A 20,276-nucleotide genomic window follows, 5' to 3' on the forward strand; every position below is an offset into this window, starting at 1 on the left:
CCCCATAAATGGACCTGAAGTGCACTGCGGGCGAACTACAATGCTCAGAAGAGAAGGCGTCATATTTGGGTTTTTGAGAGCAAATTTTGCTCGGGGGGGCATGTCGCATTTAGGAAGCCCCTATGGTGCCAGGACAGCAACAAAAAAAAAAAACACATGGCATGCCATTTTGGAAACTAGACCCCTCACAGAATGTAATGAGGGGTACAGTGAGCATTTACCCCCCCACTAGTGTCTGACAGATCTTTGGAACAGTGGGCTGTGCAAAATTTTTCATTTTCACGGACCACTGTTCCAAAGATCCGTCAGACACCTGTGGGGTGTAAATTCTCACTGCACCCCTTATTACATTCCGTTAGGGGTGTCGTTTCCAAAATGGGGTCACATGTGGGTGTGTGTTTTTTTTTTGCGTTTGTCAGAACCGCTGTAACAATCACCCACCCCTGTGCAAATCACCTCAAATGTACATGGCGCACACTCTCCCTTCTGAGCCTTGTTGTGCGCCCCCAGAGCACTTTGCGCCCACATATGGGGTATCTCCGTACTCGGGAGAAATTGCGTTACAAATTTTGGGGGGCGTTTTTCCCTTTTACCTCTTGTGAAAATGAAAAGTATAGGGCAACACCAGCATGTTAGTGTAAAAATGTTTATTTTTTTACATTAACATGCTGGTGTAGACCCCAACTGTTCCTTTTCATAAGGGGTAAAAGGAGAAAAAGCCCCCCAAAATTTGTTAGGCAATTTCTCCCGAGTACGGCGATACCCTATATGTGACCCTATTCTGTTGCCTTGAAATACGACAGGGCTCCAAAGTGAGAGCGCCATGCGCATTTGAGGCCTGAATTAGGGACTTGCATAGGGGTGGACATAGGGGTATTCTATGCCAGTGATTCCCAAACAGGGTGCCTCCAGCTGTTGCAAAACTCCCAGCGTGCTTGGACAGTCAATTGCTGTCCAGAAATGCTGGGAGTATTTGTTTTGCAACAGCTGGAGGCTCCATCTTAGAAACACTGCCATACAATACGTTTTTCATTTTTATTGGGGGGGGGGGGGGGGGGGGGGGCGGCAGTGTACGTGTGTGTATATGTAGTGTTTTACTCTTTATTTTATGTTAGTGTAGTGTAGTGTTTTTAGGTTACATTCACACTGACGACGGATTACACTGAGTCTCCCGCTAGGAGTTTGAGCTGCGGCGGAAAATTTGCGGCAGCTCAAATTTGTAGCGGGGAACTCGCTGTAATCTGCCGCCAGTGTGAATGTAGCCTGTACATTCACATGGGAGGGGGGGGGGGGTCAAAACTACAACTCCCAGCATGCACTGACAGACCATGCATGCTGGGAGTTGTAGTTTTGCAACAGCTGGAGGCACACTGGTTGGAAAACCTTGAGTTAGGTTCTATGACCTAACTCAGTATTTTTCAACCAGTGTGCCTCCAGCTGTTGCAAAACTACAACTCCCAGCATGTACTGATTGCTGAAGGGCATGCTGGGAAATGTAGTTATGCAATGGCTGGAGGCATGCAAGTACAACTCCCAGCATGCCAAGGCAGCCTTATGCTGTTCCTGAATGCTGGGAGTTGTAGTTTTGCAAGATTTAGAGGGGTTCAGGTTGTAAATCACTGTCCAGTGGTCTCAAAACTGTGGCCCTCCAGATGTTGCAAAACTACAACTCTCAGCATGCCCAGACAGCAAACTGCTGTCTGGGCATGCTGAGAGTTGTAGTTTTGCAACATCTGGAGGGCTACAGTTTGAGACCACTTAGTGATCTACAACCTGAACCCCTCTAAATATTGCAAAACTACAAGTCCCAGCATGCCCACACAGCAAACAGCTGTCTGGGCATGCTGGGAGTTGTAGTTTTGCAACATCTGGAGGGCCACGATGTAGAGACCACTGTAAACTGTGGCCCTCCGGATGCTGCTAGGCAACAACTCACCTAGCAGGACCCGGAAGTATTGCTGCCGCCGCACGTGGGGGAGGATCGCGATCCGGGATCCAGGTAAGGGACCTTTAGCGCCGACCTTCCCTGGACGGTTCCCCCGTTTTGCCCGGACACCGATAGGTGGGCAAAGCGGGGGAACCGAACTTTAACCCCCCCCCCCCCCCCCCCTCCCCCGGTCTGCTATCGGTCGGTCGCTGACCAATAGCAGGAATAGGAGAGGCGGCAACTCCTATCCCTTCAGGGGGATCGAGGGTGTCTCGGACACCCCCGATCCCTCTTATTTTCCGGGTCACCAGTGACCCGTATGACCCGGAATCGCGCAGATCGCAGGTCTGAATTGACCTGCGATTTGCGCGCATCGCGGTCATGGGGGGGTCTCGGGACCCCCCTCGGCGATGTGCCGGGATGCCTGCTGTTAGATAACAGCAGTCATCCTGGCCCGATCACCGCTATCGGTGACGCGGCGCTCCCGGAACCCTGCGACGTACATGTATGTCGCCGCGCGCCAAGTGACACTTCGCGGCGCCGTACATGTACGTCACTCGTCGTGAAGGGGTTAATGTAATTGAAAATAACGGGCAGTAGGTAGCGCTGTACTGTATGACATAGAGCTTTTTTAAAGCTTGGAGAAAAATTTAAGGGCAGGAGGGGTGTTAGGAGTAGTTAGGGAATATAATCTAAGTTAGTTTAGAAAATATGGTTTGATGACAGGTACTTTTCAGGGAATGTGAGTAAAGTTTGGATTATGGAAGATGTTACCCTTAGATCATTAGCAGAATGTTCACACAATCTTATATCAATATGTACAGAGCATAAACCTACCCAAAGAATGCCAGCCTTGGTCTAACAAAGATATTATAGCATACTATAGTGAAAAAACCTCTCTTCACACACCTCAATGGAGTGAAAAAGCTCTTATTTGATTTATTGGGCATTTTACACAACTTTTATAGCGATCCATTCAAAGTCAGTAACTTGAAAAATACATATAAAAAAGGGTTGTCCAGTGACATTTTTATTTAAATAAGTGCCAAGGCTGCCTAATAAAACTCTCCTTCCTCGTAGCCTGGGCACCCTGTCTGGGGACATGACTCTGCGCTTACCTGAGCTGCATATTGTAGCGTCTGCAGCTGAGGTAACTAACAGTGCCATTCACTGGCTGAGGCAGGACACCGCTGCGGCTGGTGATTGGCTGATCAAGGCTGTGAATTCCCATCTACAGCTCTGGGCAAGAAGTTCAGCTGAGACGGGCCGCAGACGGGGAACCCTAACACTGGAGGCTATGAGGGAATGTTTTATTGTTTTATCAGGCAGTCTGGGCACGTTGGTTAAATAAGTTTCACTCGACAACCATATTTAATGCATGATGTGTGAATAATATTATTACACATGACTATATTTCAGTTAGTATTAACTGCTATACATTCCACAGTGTTGCAGAAACGAAACAATGCCATCTATTAAAGCTAGAACCTGGATATATTCCCAAGCAGTAAGTTTCATTTCTGGTAAACCAGATACCAGAAGCTAAATAGAAACTTAACTCCTGTGTGTGCAAACAAGATGGAGACAAACATGTTTTATTGAGTAAACAACAAATATATTTAAAGCATTCCTGTCATAAGACAGAAAAAAAGAGAGCCTATAGGTGTTACTTACTAGGTCTTGTGGGTGCTTAAAAGCTCTTTTATATGTGTCTAGCTTCTGTATTTGGCTCACAAATTCCTCAATTCTGCTGCTCACTCATTCTGGCATCCACTGCTCAGGAAGGGTCATGTCTGAGGCAAGCACTGAGCCCGCCTTTCCTCACTATGCATTCACTTCCTCCCTAAGTCTGCTGTGCTGTGCTGAGTCTCATCATCCAATCACGGCAGATTGCTCTGTAACCCCTTCCTCTCTGTTACCATGCTGCAGTCTGATAGGACAGGACTGAACACAGAGGAGTGCTAGTCTTGTCCTCACTTACTGAACTTTGTCCCAGCCTGTGCTTCAGCTTGGACAAAGATGATGCTGCAGCCAGACATGATTATGTTCTGGATGTTCTGAGGACCCCACGATTTCTATAAAAAAGATGATAAAAAAAATGTATGAAATGTTTTCCCAAGATTTATAACATATAAAAAGTTTTAGATTCTGACAGTTTTTTTTTTTTTTTTATTAAGAGCCGAGGCGCATGCTCTCTATCACCCAAAGTGCAAGAAAAAGTGCAAAGGTGTCACACTAAAAAAAACGTGCACAAAGGATGCGGTCTATCACTAAGCCCTTCTCCAACAGGAGAGAGGCCCCCCACCAAACCTACCCTTCACCTCCGGGTCAAAAGGCACCTGCAAGGATCCAGGTTCAATGCCCCTTTTTCGCAGAAGCTACTAAGGGGCCGAAAATGCTCCTGGCTTAAACCTAGGCGCTAACCAAGGTATCAGCCGAGTAGCCGTAAACTGATGGCATCTTGACCGAAGCCAAGATGCCCAGGGGTTGCAGGGAGGGGAGGAACCTAATGGCCACACACGCCTCCCCTAGACTGCCAGGAGGGACACCCAGAAGGGGGACAGTGCCCATTTAATACCTACTTTAACAGGGAAAACAGAGCAAGGGTGAGATGATAGACAGAGATGTGGGAGAAGATGTAGGGAGGAGCAGCATTGTGGAGAGCTCTGCATAGATGACTAGCACACAGTGAAATCATTAGTGTTGCGGCTGGACATAAAGATTAGACTGCTGCTGCATTCAGGATGCACAGGAGAGGGGAGAGTCTGGAGAAGGAAAGACCGGTTAGTAAAGAATTATAGCAAGACATTTGAGTTTTCTGAGCTTGCTCTGTGACGTGAGCTATAAAGAAGAAAAAGGAAATTTGATGGTGGGGCCTGTGTTGTTTGTACTGTGATCCTGTACTTCCCCATGCTTAGTGTGAAAATGTATAAAATATTTCATGTTATTTTTTTTGTATAAATTGTGACATGGAAATCATTTATTTTAGCATGATTACCTTTTTAGCTGTACAGAGAAATGTCTCTATATTTAAAGAAACATCAAAGTCCTTTTACCCTGGTTTCATTTTTTAGTTCTTATTACTCTAGCAGAGTTTCCAATTGACCTACTTCTCTATTAACCAGTCTTTCTGCAGCTTAAGCGGATGCAATATTTTGAGTTTTCTGTAATTTAAGATCTGTAATAATTAACTACGTTCAGGACAGAACCCTGTATAAGTAGTTGTGCTGGTCCTGCGACCAGTGTGCAGGATCCAATTGGGATTAGTCTCCTCTCTCTTAACATGGGGGTATCCTACAGCATTCAGGAGTGAGTAATATGCAGATGGACAGAAATAATATTGTAGAAGTGATTTATTTCAATTTCCAGAGATGCTACAGTACAGCACTTCAGTCTCTTCAGCGCTCCCATAGAGAATTAACAGAGTACGTGCATGTGCTCTTCTCATAGAACCTGGTCCCGTTCAGGAGATCGTGTGATTGTGCAATCAGTCATTTATCCTGTGTCCTGTGGTCCTATCCACTTGACCACCCCCCCCCCCTTTAATGTTATGCTGTGAGGAGATTGCATCAATTTAGGGAGACCCAGGTGAACATTTTGCAGCCATTGATATCTTATTATTATGCTACAGATTTTGGTTATAATTATTGAATGTTTTATAGTTCCCTATATATTTGAATATATGTGTTCTGCTTGACCCCTATTTAAGAATACCTGATATTGATATGCAAGATGCTCTAATTTATGAGTGTCTACTATGAGGCTGTCTGAGTTTCAAATAAGTTTATATATTTCAAACATTTTAAATCTGCATTGTAATAAAGATTTTATACAATGTAGATAATATATGTATATTTGTAATATACATTTGTTAGAAAATGTGTGTATTTTGGGTAAAAAAATAAATAAATGCTCCATACCTCTTACTACTAGGGGTCCTTCCGCTGTATTGTCCCTGCAGCTATTGCCTGTGTGTCTTTTGTGCTGAGACAAAATACAGGAAGTTTAGGTGGCACAAGCAGGGCTCTGTACATGCTTCAGGCTTGTCAATCAGCCTGCTCTGTGAGCCGGGGCATGTCACAGAGCCTCAGTGCACAGCTAGTGGTCAACTCAGAGAAGTAAGGAAAAAAGTTCCCACATCAGATGTGAGAGGAAGCAGGGGAAATTCCCCTTCTCTTCAGTGAACTGCATGGAGTGTAAGCAACAGAAGCAAGGGAATTAGGAAACATTAGGTGAAAACCAGGATGTAAGCACACACAGGATCAGCACAGTTAGGGTATGTTCACATGTGCATATTTTTGTTGCAGATTTGCTCCTGCAGATTTTGTTGCCCATTGACAGCTGAACCAAATCTGCAGCAGAAAATGCACACGTGTGAATTGACCCTTAAAGAGTAACTCTGGAGCATTTTTTTTCTCTTGAGACACGTACACTTTAAGCATAACAAAAACTATAAAATGCTGTAAGAAGATAGGGGGAGATAAAACCAAAAATCGCTGCAGTGGCAAGAGTTAAAGGGGTACTGCAGCCAAACTTAACTTATCCCCTATCCACAGAATAGGGGATAAGTAGCTGATCAAGGAGGGGTCTGACTGGTGGGATCCCCCGTAATCTCCGGAACGTAACCCGGTTCTGAGTGGGGAGCGCGTGCTCCGAAGAGACCAGAGTCCAGCACTCTGGCATCATCGACGCTCTGATAGACTTCACGCGCTCCATTTATTTCTATTGGTAGATGACACACGCTCCTCATTGATTGAGATGGGGTCCCGTTCCGGAGATTGTGGAACGTCCCAGCTACTTTAGGTTAATTAAGGCTGTAGTACCCCTTTAATGGTTAATTCATTTTGATATGTATCTGAAATACCTACATCTGTACGTAGTGTATTCCTGACCCATTCTTTTCATACTTTATTTTGCAGAGTGGATCATCTGTACACTTTTTTTGTTCAATGGTCTCCTGAAGTTTATGGAAAAGATGCAAAAGAGCAAGGATTCGTGGTGGTGGAGAAAGATGAACTTGACATGATTGACAACTTCTTCAGTGAACCCTCTACTAAAAGCTGGGAGGTAAGACTATCAAGTCTTTGGAACTTTTAGCGACTCTTCTCCCAGCAAATGTGTACAAAAAATATGCATTAATATCAGAATTTCTATCAATAAGTAAAGATTCAAATTAATGTAGTGGGGAGTACAGATAATAAAAATTATTGGGTGCTGCGGAACAATCGTAACAATTAAAAAGTTCTTTGTGTTGGTTTTTTTAAATTTTTATTTTTATGTATGAGAACGTTCTTGCAGCGGGTAAGTTCCCACCACAGATAGTACATAAAAGTCCTACCTATTTCTTGCCCTGCGGGACACGCTGCAGGCAGAGACCAGCAATGGGAACCAGCTGTCATCCTGGAATGACAGCCGGCATCCTGCTGCAACTGGGGAATTCCAGATTGCAGCAGTTTTAACCCCATAGATTCTGTGGTCAGTACTGACCACTGCTTCTAAAGGATTTCCAGGGGGAGGGGGTTCCCCCTGTCCCCCATCAACAACCCTGTTATGCAGTTGAGGGGTCCCGATGAATGGCATGTCAGCAGGAGGCCAGATGATTGCTTTCTTCAGGCCAAGTGGACACCATATATCTGTACTGCAATATAGTGGAATAACGATCAGAAGTAAAAAGTGTCAAAATAACAAAATAAATGTTTTTTTTTTTCAATAAATTAAATAAATAAACAAAAATACCCCTTTCCAAATGAAGCCCTATATTCTCCTTAAAAAATATGTGATGGGTATTGCCACATTCGCAATGGTGAACGCTGTTAAAAAAGAAAAAAAAAATTTTGCTCGTTTTGGTCAACTTGTCTCTATAAATAATAAAAAATGATAAAAAGGTAGCATGTATTGGTGGTAACACTAAAAAGTACAGCTCGATATGCAAAAAAATAAACTCTCACACAATACAGTTGGACGAAAAAATAGTTATGGCTGTCAGAACATGGCAACACACAAATGGGGGGGAAAAATTCTGTTGTGAAAAGGGAAAAAAAAAAACCACACACTGTAAATTGGGTATAGCCATAATCTTACTGACCCACCAAATAAAGATAACATCATTTTTACAATGAACGCCATAAACATCATGTAGTTAATTTTAAATCTAGAAAAAATGCTAATCTAATTCCAATTTTTTCACAATATTTTGGAGTTTATCGCACAAACTGCTGCATGTATGATGATGTATCAACAAAAAATTATCGCAAATATAAAGTAGAATATATCACGAATAAACTGTTTCAGAATCTCTTTGATCAGTAAAAACATTCCAAATTCATTACCACATAAAGAGACATATGTCAGATAAAAAAAAAAAAAAAGCCTTTGTAGTCAAGTAGATTGCATACAGAATTATCTATATACCTTATAACAGCAGCTATACCACAGTAGAAAATCTCTGCAGTGCAGGACTTACCATATGTGGTGAAAAAAACATGGCACACATTAAGGTATTAAAGGGGTTATGTCAAGCTTAATATATATTCTCTCTCCACCAGATAAGCATCTGATCGATGTAAGTCAGACTACTGAAGGTAGCCAGTAGTGCCAGTCCTAAGTGAGTGGCGTGCTGCGGCTCCATTCATTCAGGGCATTGGGACCGTGTGATCTCTGCCAGTCAGAAAGTTAACATCTATCCTGTGGATAACCCCTTTAAGATTGTCTCCTTTTATTGTAAATGAAAATTAGGGTAACTTTGCATTGCATTACTTCTTTTGATTTGATGCAGAGTTACAGACAGTGTCATTGTGTACAATTTTTCTTTCTTTTCAATTCAGTTTTATTGAAAATGAAACATGTGATATCACGTAATGACAGTTTAAATGACATTTTAAGAACATATGAACATAAGGAAAAATGTCAAGGATACGAGTAATTTGACAGACCTGACATGTCAATGTTGCAAAGGGGTTAGTTGTTCATTTGGGATATAATGATACAATTTTTCTGTTCGTCATTGGAGGCAGTCCTCAAACTTGTCATCAGACAGGTCTATTAAAGATTTTTGGAGTTGCTGCAATATAGTGGGAATGTTCTCCAGGCACCAAGAGGCGATTATAAAATGAGTTTTTCTTAATCTAGACAACCCCCCCATAAGACTATACTTTTAGCAGGAGACTGCCCATGTACCGTAATGCTCTCTGCAGACATTATAAGCCACCAAGGAATGCTGGATAATTTCAGCTCTGAATTATATAGTGGACTGTAACACTGGATCAGTAATGTATTTTCAAAAAACATTTTTTGTTTTTGTTTTGTTTCAAACATATGGCAACCAACTATATGTTAGGCTGCAGTCAAACAAAGAAACAATGCCCTGCACTACTCACAGCCAAATGAAGTCCTGGATGTATAGCAGAGTTGATTCCAGCAGTCCCGTGCTCAGCAGAAGAAACAGCAGCGTTTAAAAATCTCAGAAAAGAAACAGACCGCGGAACTGGGTATATGATGCAAATAAAAAGGGTTCCTTTATTGCGGCATCGCAGGTAACAGGAGTGAACAGTCAGGCAGCCTCACTGTTCACTCCTGTTACCTGCAATGCCGCAATAAAGGAACCCTTTTTATTTGCATCATATACCCAGTTCCGTGGTCTGTTTCTTTTCTGAGATATGTTAGGCAGCATTCACATCACAATTTCTCCACCCGACTTGAGTACACTATTTTTATAGCTTAAAATCGTATGAAATCGCATATAAAGTCGGATCCATTGACCTCCATTAAAAAATCGAATAAATTACACACATCTGATTTGATCCGCATCCGATTTCACACTATTTTTGTTCGGGTCTGAAATCGGGGGTTGACCAAAAAAGAAAATAATTTCCTCTGTAGTATTCAGCAGCTAATAAGGAAGGATTTAGATTTTTTAATAGCAGTAATTTACAAATATGTTTAGCTTTCTGCCACCAGAAAGAAAAGAAAAAAAAAGGTTTTCCACTGGAGTACCCCTTTAACCTCCACAGCTCCTGAACAGATTTATGAATCTTTTTGGTTGTAATTTAGAGACCCAGCATGCAATGTTATCATACAGATTCATGTTATTGTCATCTACTTAATGGGAAACGGTCATCAGTGTCACCCACACTAACCTGTTGGTACAGGCGTGTAGTGCGAGTAACACTGATGATAACCATACTTGCCTATCCCTGATCTGTATTCTTGTTTGTCCATAATCTTCTTCGCTTGGGCAGCACTCCAGGAGCATGCTGACATCAGGTGCAGTGGTGGTGTCAGCATGCTCCTGGAGCTCGAACAAGGAGCATAACAAATGAATGGGACCACTGATTGGGGATAGATAAGTATCATTATCAGGGTTACCTGCACTACAGGCCTGTACTGTACTAAGGTTAGTTCGGGTGACACTGATGACAGCTTCCCTTTTAAAGTAGTATAGATTGAAGGACCAAATAAGACTTTTTATAGCAACTGAGCAATGAAAAAAAACACAATATGAAATACCCTAAAATAATTTAGGAACTGGTAGCAATTGTTCGGTGATACAGGAGCTGGAGCTGGTAATTTTCCCCCTATTAATTAGGTGCCCCTGGTAGGCAGGTAATTCTCCCCATTAAGTGGTTGCCCCTGGTAGGTAGATAATTTCCATTATTAGATAGATCCCCTATCACCAAAGGGGAACAAAAAATCTTCTCCCAGCTCCCACACAGCCGCTCGGTGAAGCCCTTCTCCCTTCTTTGCTCCACTTGGGGAAGACCACAATGAAAGAGGCTGGGAGCAAGTGGCAGAGTGAAATGTTAATGGCTCTCTGCTTCATCACACCTTCTAACTGCATTGCAGTTAACTTTACATACTTAGGGGCACAAGATTTTGCGTTCTTGATAGTTTTGCACCTGGGGCAACTGCCCCCTTTTTTCCCCCTCGCACTACAACACTGTCCCATTCCCAGCTCCCCTTTAAGGGGGTACTCCATTGGAAAACAATTTTTTTTTAAATCAACTGGTGCCAGAATGTTAAACAGATTTGTAAATTACTTCTATATGAAAATTTTAATCCTTCCAGTACTTATCAGCAGTATAGTTGGAAGTTGTATAATTATTTTCTGTCTGACCACAGTGCTCTCTGCTGACACCTCTGTACATGTAAGGAACTATCCATGTCAGGAACTGTCCAGAATAGATGCATATCCCCATAGCAAACCTATCCTGCTCTGGAGAGAGGTGTCAGCAGAGAGCATTGTGGTCAGACTGAAAAGAAATTCAAAAAGAAAAGAACTTCCTCTGTAGTATACAACAGCTGATAAGTACTGGAAGGATTACAATTTTACAATTTGTAATTAACGTTCAACTTTCTGGCACCAATTGATAAAAAGAAAAAAAAAAAATGTAATAAATAAAAATTTCCAGCGGAGTACCCCTTTAACCCCTTAAGGACCCAGGGCGTACCTGTAATCATTCATTCAGCAGGCACCCTGTGCAAAACCCCCCCAATGTGGATCAACTCAGATTGGCGATTTGTGGCGATTCCGGGTCAATCGGGTCCCCGGTGACCCAGAAAAAAAGGGTGATAGGTGCTGTGTTGGACGGCACCTATGACCCTTTAGCAACAGGAGAGAGGTGGCACTGGTGCCACCTCAGGATTGTCCTGATTCGTTGTCCGGAATCAGGATGCCTGCTGTGGGGGTGTCCCTAACAGCACCTGCTCCACCCCTACTCCGGAGGACGATAGCGGGTGCCAGGAGTGTGTACCTGTAGTGAAGGCCCCTGATCCCCGGCATCGGCAGCAGGTTTGGGGCCCCCGGAGCAGTGACAGCAGCGGCGGCAGGATGTTGGGCAGGACGTAAGACCGTGCCTCCTGCTGTTGCCTAGAAACAACTCCCAGCATGCACAAAAGGGCATGCCGGGGGTTGTTGTTATGCAACAGCAGAACGCACAACTACAACTCCCAGCATGCCCTTTGGTATTTTGTGCATGCTGGGGGTTGTAGTTATGCAACAGCTGGAGGCACATTTTTTCTATGAAAACCAAAGGGCATGATGGGATTTGCAGTCGTGTGCCTCCACCTGTTGCATAACTACAAGTCCCAGCATGCCCTTTGGCTGTAAGTGCATTCTGAGAGTTGTAGTTTTGCAACAGCTGAAGGCACACTGGTTGTGAAACACAGTTTACCTAACTCAGTTTCGCAACCTCCAGCTGTTGAAAATTACAACTCCCAGCATGCACTGGTAGACCGTACATGCTGGGAGTTATAGTTTAGCAACAGCTGGAGGCACACTGGTTGCGAAACACTGAGTTAAGTAACATACTCTGTTTTTCAACCAGTGTGCCTCCAGCTGTTGTATAACTACAACCCCCAGCATGCAGGGACAGCCAAAGATCATGCTGGGAGTTGTCGTTTTGCAACAGCTGGAGGCACCCTGCCGTAGGGTAATTTTGGTATCGGAGGCAAGTCTAATTCTTGTATCATGGTCTGTCCCTATGCAAATCCCTAATTTAGGCCTCAAATTGGCGCATGGCGCCCTGTCGTATTTCAAGGCAACAGTTTAGAGTACAGTTTCTGTACTTGGGAGAAATTGCCTAATAAATTTTTTATATATTTTTTTTCTCCTTTCACCCCTTATGAAAAGGTAAAGTTGGGGTCTACTCCAGCATGTTATTGTACATTTTTAAAAATGTTTACGCTAACATGCTGGTGTTGCCCCATACTTTTCATTTTCACATGAGGTAAAAGGAAAAAAAGACCCCCAAAATTTGTAACGCAATTTCTTCTGAGTACGGAAATACTCAATATGTGGACATAAAATGCTCTGCGAGCGCATAATAAGGCTCAGAAGTGAGAGCACCATGTACATTTGAGGTGATTTGCACAGGGGTGGCTGATCGTTACAGCAATTCTGACATAAACGCAAAAAAAAAAAACACCCACATGTGACCCCATTTTGGAAACAACACCCCTTACAAAACATAACAAGGGGTATAGTGAGCCTTAACACCCCACAGGTGTTTGAAGAATTTTCGTTAAAGTGGGATGTGAAAATGAGAAGAAAAAAAAAAATCACAAAAATGCTGGTGTTATCCCAAATTTTTCATTTTCACAAGGGGAAATAGGAAAAAAGCCCCCCATAATTTGTAACCCCAATTCTTCTAAATATATAAATACCTTATATGACGATGTAAAGTGCTCTGCAGGCGAACTACAATGCTCAGAAGAGAAGGAGTGCCAATGGGCTTTTGGAGAGAGAATGTGTCTTGCATTAAAGGCCATGTGCTTTTACAAAGCCCCCATGGTGCCAGAACAGTGGACCCCCCCCCCACATGTGACCCCATTTTGGAAACTACACCCCTCAAGGGGTGCAGTGAGCATTTACACCCCACTGGTTCAAAAACATTTTGAACAGTGGTCCATGAAAATAAAAATTTTTATATTTCATTTGCACAGCCCACTGTTCCAAAGATCTGTCAAAAGCCAGTGGGGTGTAAATGCTCACTGCACCCCTAATTACATTCTGTGAGGGGTGTAGTTTCTGAAATAGGGTCACATGTGGGGGGTCCACTGTTCTGGCAGCATGGGGGCTTTGTAAACACACATGGCCCCCGACTTCCATTCCAAGCAAATTCTCTCTCCAAAAGCCCAATGGCACTCCTCCTGTTCTGAACATTGTAGTTTGCCCACAGAGCACTTTACATCCACATATTGGGTATTTCCATACTCAGAAGAAATGGGCTTAAACATTTTGGGAGGCTTTTTCTCCTATTACCCCTTGTGAAAATGAAAAATTTGGGGTAACAACAGCATTTTAGTGAAAAAAATCTAATTTTTCATTCACGTCCAACTTTGGCGGAAATTTGTCAAACACCTGTGGGGTGTACCGCTTGTTACGTTCCTTGAGGGGTGTAGTTTTCCAAATAGTTTGCCATGTTTTCTGCTCTTCTGGCACCATAGGGGCTTCCTAAATGCAACATGCCCCCCAAAAACAATTTCAGCAAAATTTGCTTTCAAAAATCCAAATGTGACTCCTCCTCTTCTGAGCATTGTAGTTCGCCCGCAGTGCACTTGACGTTCACACATGGGGTATTTCCATACTCAGAAGAAATGGGGTTACAACTTTTGGGGGGCATTTTCTCCTATTACCTCTTGTAAAAATGGTTAATTTGGGGGGAAAACTGCATTTTAGTAAAAAAAAAAAAAAAAAAATATATATATATATATATATATATATATATATATATATAATAATTTATTTATTTATTTTTTTTTTTCATGTACACATCCGAAAAGTCATGTACACATCCGAAAAGTCAACAAACACCTGTGGGGTGTAGGCTCACCTGTGGGGTTAAGGCTCACTGTTTCAAAACAGTATTAACACTGTGATGTTAAAATATAATTCTCATGTTTCGTCGTAATCTTAATCTTCGTAATTCATAATACGTTATATGCACTCTGCCACTTCACTTGTTTTATCCTTTGTTTGTTTTGGGGCTCTCAGTCTGTGCAGTTTTCAGTCTGTGCAGCTTTCAATGAAGCTCTGTGCAACTTTACGTGAGGCTCTGTGCATATGTCATTCAAGCTCAGTGGAGCCAGAAGAAGCACTTCCTGAGTTTGGTCTCCTGCCAGGCCGGGAGGAGACCAAACTCACTGTATTAATTGCAGCAGGGACCAGAACAGCGAACCTAGGGCAGTAATGTTAAGGAGGGTGGAGAATGATAAATACTTTAGATTTATCTCTTGCCGGGAAATTTACCTGTAGATTTGCAGCCAAAGGACGCTCCTTATGTTGAGGCTTTGTAACTGACTGCACTAGTTTCTGTACATAGGGGTGAGATAAGGGGTGAGATTCACAAAGAGTCTGCAACAAAATCTGCACATAGCGCATGTGGTTTTTGCCGAGTATTTGTGACATATTTGCATGAAAAGTTTTGAGGCATGTAAAAATGCCTTAATGCGTCAACATACAGTAGGATAAATTAAGGGGTATACTATATGCTGGAGCGTGCATATGATACGTTGTAGTTTATGTTCACTGCATATGAAGGGGTTTTCCTATTTTTTTTATAATTTGTATATTGCTGCAGTTTGTTTTGAAATATCTGTGCAAGTATCTGAACAAATTCTGCAGCATGTGAAATGGTTTTGGATTTTTGGCTTCCTTTTTAAAAGTGATGAAGTTTAGAAAGTGATGGACATTCTAATAGAGAATAATGACTCTGTGCTAAGTGATTAACTATTGGATTGGGTGTGTGAGTATACCTGATTTACTACCCTTACACAGCTCTTCAGCAGCTGTAGGAGAAGAGTGGCAAGGGTTACAACATGGAAACATGGTTGGGAAGTCTGTAGATGAGTATCTCCTGTCCAAAGTAATTTATTCTAGTGTGGCTAGGACTTTATAAAGTCATAAAGTTCTTTTTTTTTTTTATGGTGAGTGCTCGGTAGAGGGCACAGTGTAGGGGTACTCACGGGCTGAAAGAGCCTCGCCAACCAATTGCATCAGAGCATCCACTTTTTGTAAATCCTGGTGGAAGTTGTTCCTTACCATTGCTTGTGACCCTGAGGGTCCATTGAGAGGTATTTCTGAGGACTGGATGATATGGATCAGAGATCTATCTGAGTAATCTTCACTAGAGAAGTTTGATTCAAAAACTTACCTAGAATACTATCAACACTACTTTTAACTCAGCCTGGGTAGTGAATTACCTTTTTATATATAAATTTGTATTTAATATGTGAATACCAGTAAGCCCTAGCCCTAAAGTGAATGTGTTGTCAGAAAATGATCTATTGTATTTATATGAAGTTTTTATTTTATTTATATGAAGTTTTATTAACTACAGTATATTTTTTTTTATGTTGTGATTGTTTTTGTTTTTCTGTTTTTTTGTTTTTGTTTTTTTTTTCTTTCTAATTTCCCATTGTTCTATATTTTAAATTAGGCTGGAATCTTGCAGTTTCAATTGATAACTGACAAAACGCTTAGATTTCCTGTTCTGTACAGATAACTTCCCAGTGTCCTCCTTATCACATTCAAGAGTACAGTGGAAGGTGACACCAGTGAATAGATAACAGAGGTACACACAATAGCTGTTGCTCACAGATCAGCCTCCCCTTCCTCTATGACCTCTGCAAAGGTCACCAAGCACACCTGACACCTTTTCAATTATTGCTAATGATAATAAATAAATATATATATATATATATATATATATATATATATATATATATATACACACACACACACACCAGTAAATCACTGGCTGCTGCAATTTCCCTATATTACTGTGAGTTGAACCATACGGTCACTTTATATACCATTAAAAAAAAAATTATAAAAAGCAAAAATGATACCGATAAACTACAGACCACGGTGCAAATAATTCACCCTCAAATAGCCCCATATGAGGAAAAATAAGTTATAGGGGTCAGAAGATGACAAATTTAAAAATACTCATTTTGGTATTAGTAAAGTAGTAAAATAAAATAAAACCTACATAAATTGAGTATCTTTGTAGCCGTATGGACCTACAGAATAAAGATAAGTATTCATTTTTACTGAAAAGTGCACTGTGTAGAAACAAAAGTCCCCAAAAGTTACAAAATGGCTTTTTTGTTTCTTTTTATTTCACCCCACGAGTAAATGTTCTCTTTGTTTTGCTGCAGATTTTGTTATAAAATAAGTAATGTCATTACAAAGTACAATTGGTAACGCAAAAAAAAAAAAAAAAAAAAACCTTATATGGGTCTGTAGGTGCAAAATTAAAAGCGTTATGATTTTTAGAAGGGGAGGAGGAAAAAACGAAACTTTGCTGGGTCCTTAAGGCCAAAATGGGCTGAGTCCTTTATGTGGTTCTAAGGACCTAACCTTCATATATAAACCTGGAAAATTTACATATTTTGCAAAATTTACCATGAATTTCACATTTTTTTCCAGGTATAGCAGAGCTCCATGTGGTGATCTAAAGGGTTGCCTGTATGCTGAAGAATTTGCACTGCTTGAATAACCCTACCTTTTGCTTTTACTGGCTGTATCTGTAAGAAAAAATACAAAGTCAGTTTTGCCTTTGGGTCTAGTATATGTTCCATTCACTATGCTCATTGGCTAGACCCGCCTCTGATGCTGCTCTGCAGAACAAAATAGGCCATACAAGAACAGACAGTAACTTGTGTGGGTAAAGTTCTCACTGTCTGCAAACACACTATTACATGTTCTGTGCTGCTGCCTCCTAAGCCCCTGTGTGGAAAGATTAAAAAAAAAAATCCCATTCCATGTGCCTTCAGAACTAAAGGTATCTTGGTAGATGGGTGGGCATCCCAATTTTGTCTTTGGAGTATGTTTCAAGAGTAAACTACCCTTATTTACACTATGGATTTGCCAAGCAGATTCTGCTCCGGAATTCTTAGAAAATATGGTACAGCAGCCTCCCATTTTTTTTCAATGAGATTCTGTTGCACCATTCACACTATGGAATTTCCACACTACAGGTGTTCTGCCGCGGAAATTGTGGACCCCGGACTTTGCCGTAAGAATGAACATGTTCATTCTTTAGGTGGAATCTCCTCTGAAATGCATGGTCGTCTATTGAGACGGCGCATTCCTGATCGGTCCTAGCGCCAGCTTGTTTTGCCAGTGCCAAGGGGCGGAGATTCCATAGTGTAAATGAGTAGTACTAGTAGCTGTAGTGGTAACAGATAGCTGGCTAAAAGTAGTGGTAAATAGTGTAAGAAATCAATATACTAGTAGTTATGTTTTACTAAATTTATACTTACCGTATATACTCGAGTATAAGCCGAGTTTTTCTGCACGATTTTTCGTGCTGAAAACACCCCCCTCGGCTTATACTCGAGTGAACTCTCCGCCCTCAGTGGTCTTCAACCTGCAGACCTCCAGATGTTTCAAAACTACAACTCCCAGCAAGCCCGGAAAGCCATCGGCTGTCCGGGCATCCTGGGAGTTTTAGTTTTGAAACATCTGGAGGTCCGCAGGTTGTAGACCACTGCCCGGGCCTTCGTCGTCATCCAGACCCCCTCCGGAAGGGGGGGATGATGACAGGTAATGAGGATGAAGGGGGGATGATGACAGGGTAATGATGATGAAGGGGGGATGATGACAGGTGATGATGATGAGGGTGTTAATGACGGGGGTCTGGATGATAACAGGGGGGGATGATGTATTTCGCACCCTAGGCTTATACTCGAGTCAATAACTTCCTGGGTTTTTGGGGTGAAATTAGGGGCCTCGGCTTATATTCGGGTCGGCTTATACTCGAGTATATACGGTAGTTATCCTTGACTTTAACAAAAAGTTGTAAAATAAATAAGGGGGATTCAAGGAGGAGAGATGTGGGGTACTGTACACAATCATATTTTATGATGTGGGAAGACCACCTTATACAGACCAAATTTCGGATGACTGACTTCAGTCCGTGTATTTTTACTGGCATATTGTGCCATCCAAGTAGTTTGTAAGTGTATGATCACATGTTACGAATATGCTGCAGTTATTATGATGTGTGAACATACCCTAAACGTTTTGTTTTTGATTATCTTGTTGGTAAGCTGGAGTATAATGCGGTTGCTGTACCTGATGATAAATCTGCATTCCAGAGATAAGGGACACGCTGTGGTGGTTAGAGGTGTCATCCGTGTGAGTTTCAGCTAGTATTTCTGCATCTAGGTGTTTTGGATACAAAGGGAAATAGATGGCAATGAACTTAACTGCAGCTCAATAGTCTAAACTTCAGAAGCCTGAAAATCAGGTGGGTCCACTGCCAGATCTAGTGAAGCCTTTTCCTGTAACACGCTAAACGTTGTGTTTGTAATATTCATTCCCCTTGTGTTCTTCACACAAGCACTAACTGAGGCAAGCTGCTTCCTGCACAGCTCCTCCTTTTCAGCAGGAAATAGAAACTTCATTTCATCAAGCTAAAGTGAAACCCCTGTGTGGTTTTAGGCTGGTCCTTCCTAGACTCTGCATGCTTGCCACGAGCATATAAAGGTCCCACATGGCTTCAGGTTTTCAGAGATCTTAAACGGCTACAATGCGGAGTACTAACAAACCACTGAACATCAAAATCCTCTACATTGCAAATGGGGTTCAAGAGCCTTATGTGCAGGTAGATTGCTTACATTTTATTCTACAGGTATTTTTGTGTGTTCTGCATTTTTATTGGAGACAAGGGTTAGGTACGGTGTTAAACATTTTGGGGACTTTTTATGCAAAATGTTATAGACTCAATTGATTGAGTATAATAGAACGAGTTTGAAAGGTAAGTACCGGTAGATATTTTGTTCCATATTATTTATGGAAGAATCTTCGGTTTGACAGCTGCAGAATTGAATTCCCTCCATCTGTGACTATTTATTAAGTAACCACTTCTATGATTATCAAGCATCTCTGACTTTATCATGCGCAAAAATAGAGTGCCACAGTAGTGTATGTTGATGTCAAGGGCCTTGTGGTGGAGGTTTTACATTCTTAAGCTCAGGAGTAAGTTTTCTTATTTGTCATTTATGTTCTCACGCTATGCTGTCAGCTAGTGTCATTTGAAGAACTTAAAAACCTCTGTTTCTTAGATCATCACCGTACAAGAGGCAAAACGTCGGAAAAGTAATTGCAGTTATGATGATGAGGAGGAAGAAGAGGCACATGAGGATTTTCTGCCTGATTTGAAACAAAAAAGCGATTTGCTGGATGATACACACATTGAGAAGGTAAAAACCGTAGACTTATAGCTGTCTCGCTGAATCTATTAATTGCACACTGTTGTGTAATACCATAAAAATCATAAGCTGTCATTTGTAGTAAAAGTGTATTTGCATCTGAAGGTTTTTCAGTAAGTTGGTAAGCTCTATATTACTATGGGACTGTCATTATTACTTAATAAGTATTGCATGCATTTTTCAAAGCCTTAAAGACAATCAATCAGCATTCCTGATCAGAAAGGCTGCTGCAATATTCATAACATGTGGATTCTATTTTTGAAATAAATCAGAATTGTGGATTCATTCCCCGATCCATCACGCTCATTCTAATGATCGGTGGTGGTCTAAGCACGGAGACTCAGACGGAACAAAACTTTTGACAGGTCTCTGACAGACTTAATGACAGATGCATTTAACACCTCTACTTTTAACTATTGTAGACAACATTAAATACGTTAAATGGTTTTGGGAACATTTATCCAGACTCTGGATATCAGCTTGAATCTCATAGGTTTTCTGCACAGTACGATAAAATATAGGTGCAGTTATTTATCATTCGTATACATCATTTGTATCTCCAGTGTGCCCTCAGTCAGCTTCTAGTGCATGTTACTACAAACCAGTTAGTCTGTTCCTGATGTCTTGGGAT

General features: G+C 41.7%; 1 protein-coding gene across 5 annotated transcripts in view; it reads left to right on the forward strand.

Moving 5' to 3' along the window:
* Window positions 1-20,276, forward strand: part of NCOA7 (nuclear receptor coactivator 7) — a 211,120-nt gene that overhangs the window by 185,987 nt on the left and 4,857 nt on the right. For 4 of the 5 annotated variants that reach the window (XM_056566476.1, XM_056566480.1, XM_056566477.1 and 1 more), the window contains 2 exons: window positions 6,847-6,994; window positions 19,499-19,636. In XM_056566476.1, coding sequence (XP_056422451.1) covers window positions 6,847-6,994; window positions 19,499-19,636 — 286 coding nt within the window. Of the gene's footprint in view, window positions 1-6,846; window positions 6,995-18,783; window positions 19,039-19,498; window positions 19,637-20,276 lie in introns of those variants that run through there. The other variant, XM_056566481.1, reaches the window with a different exon arrangement.

The sequence above is a fragment of the Hyla sarda genome, chromosome 3, assembly GCF_029499605.1.
Source record: "Hyla sarda isolate aHylSar1 chromosome 3, aHylSar1.hap1, whole genome shotgun sequence".
NCBI classification, from domain to species: Eukaryota; Metazoa; Chordata; class Amphibia; order Anura; family Hylidae; genus Hyla; species Hyla sarda.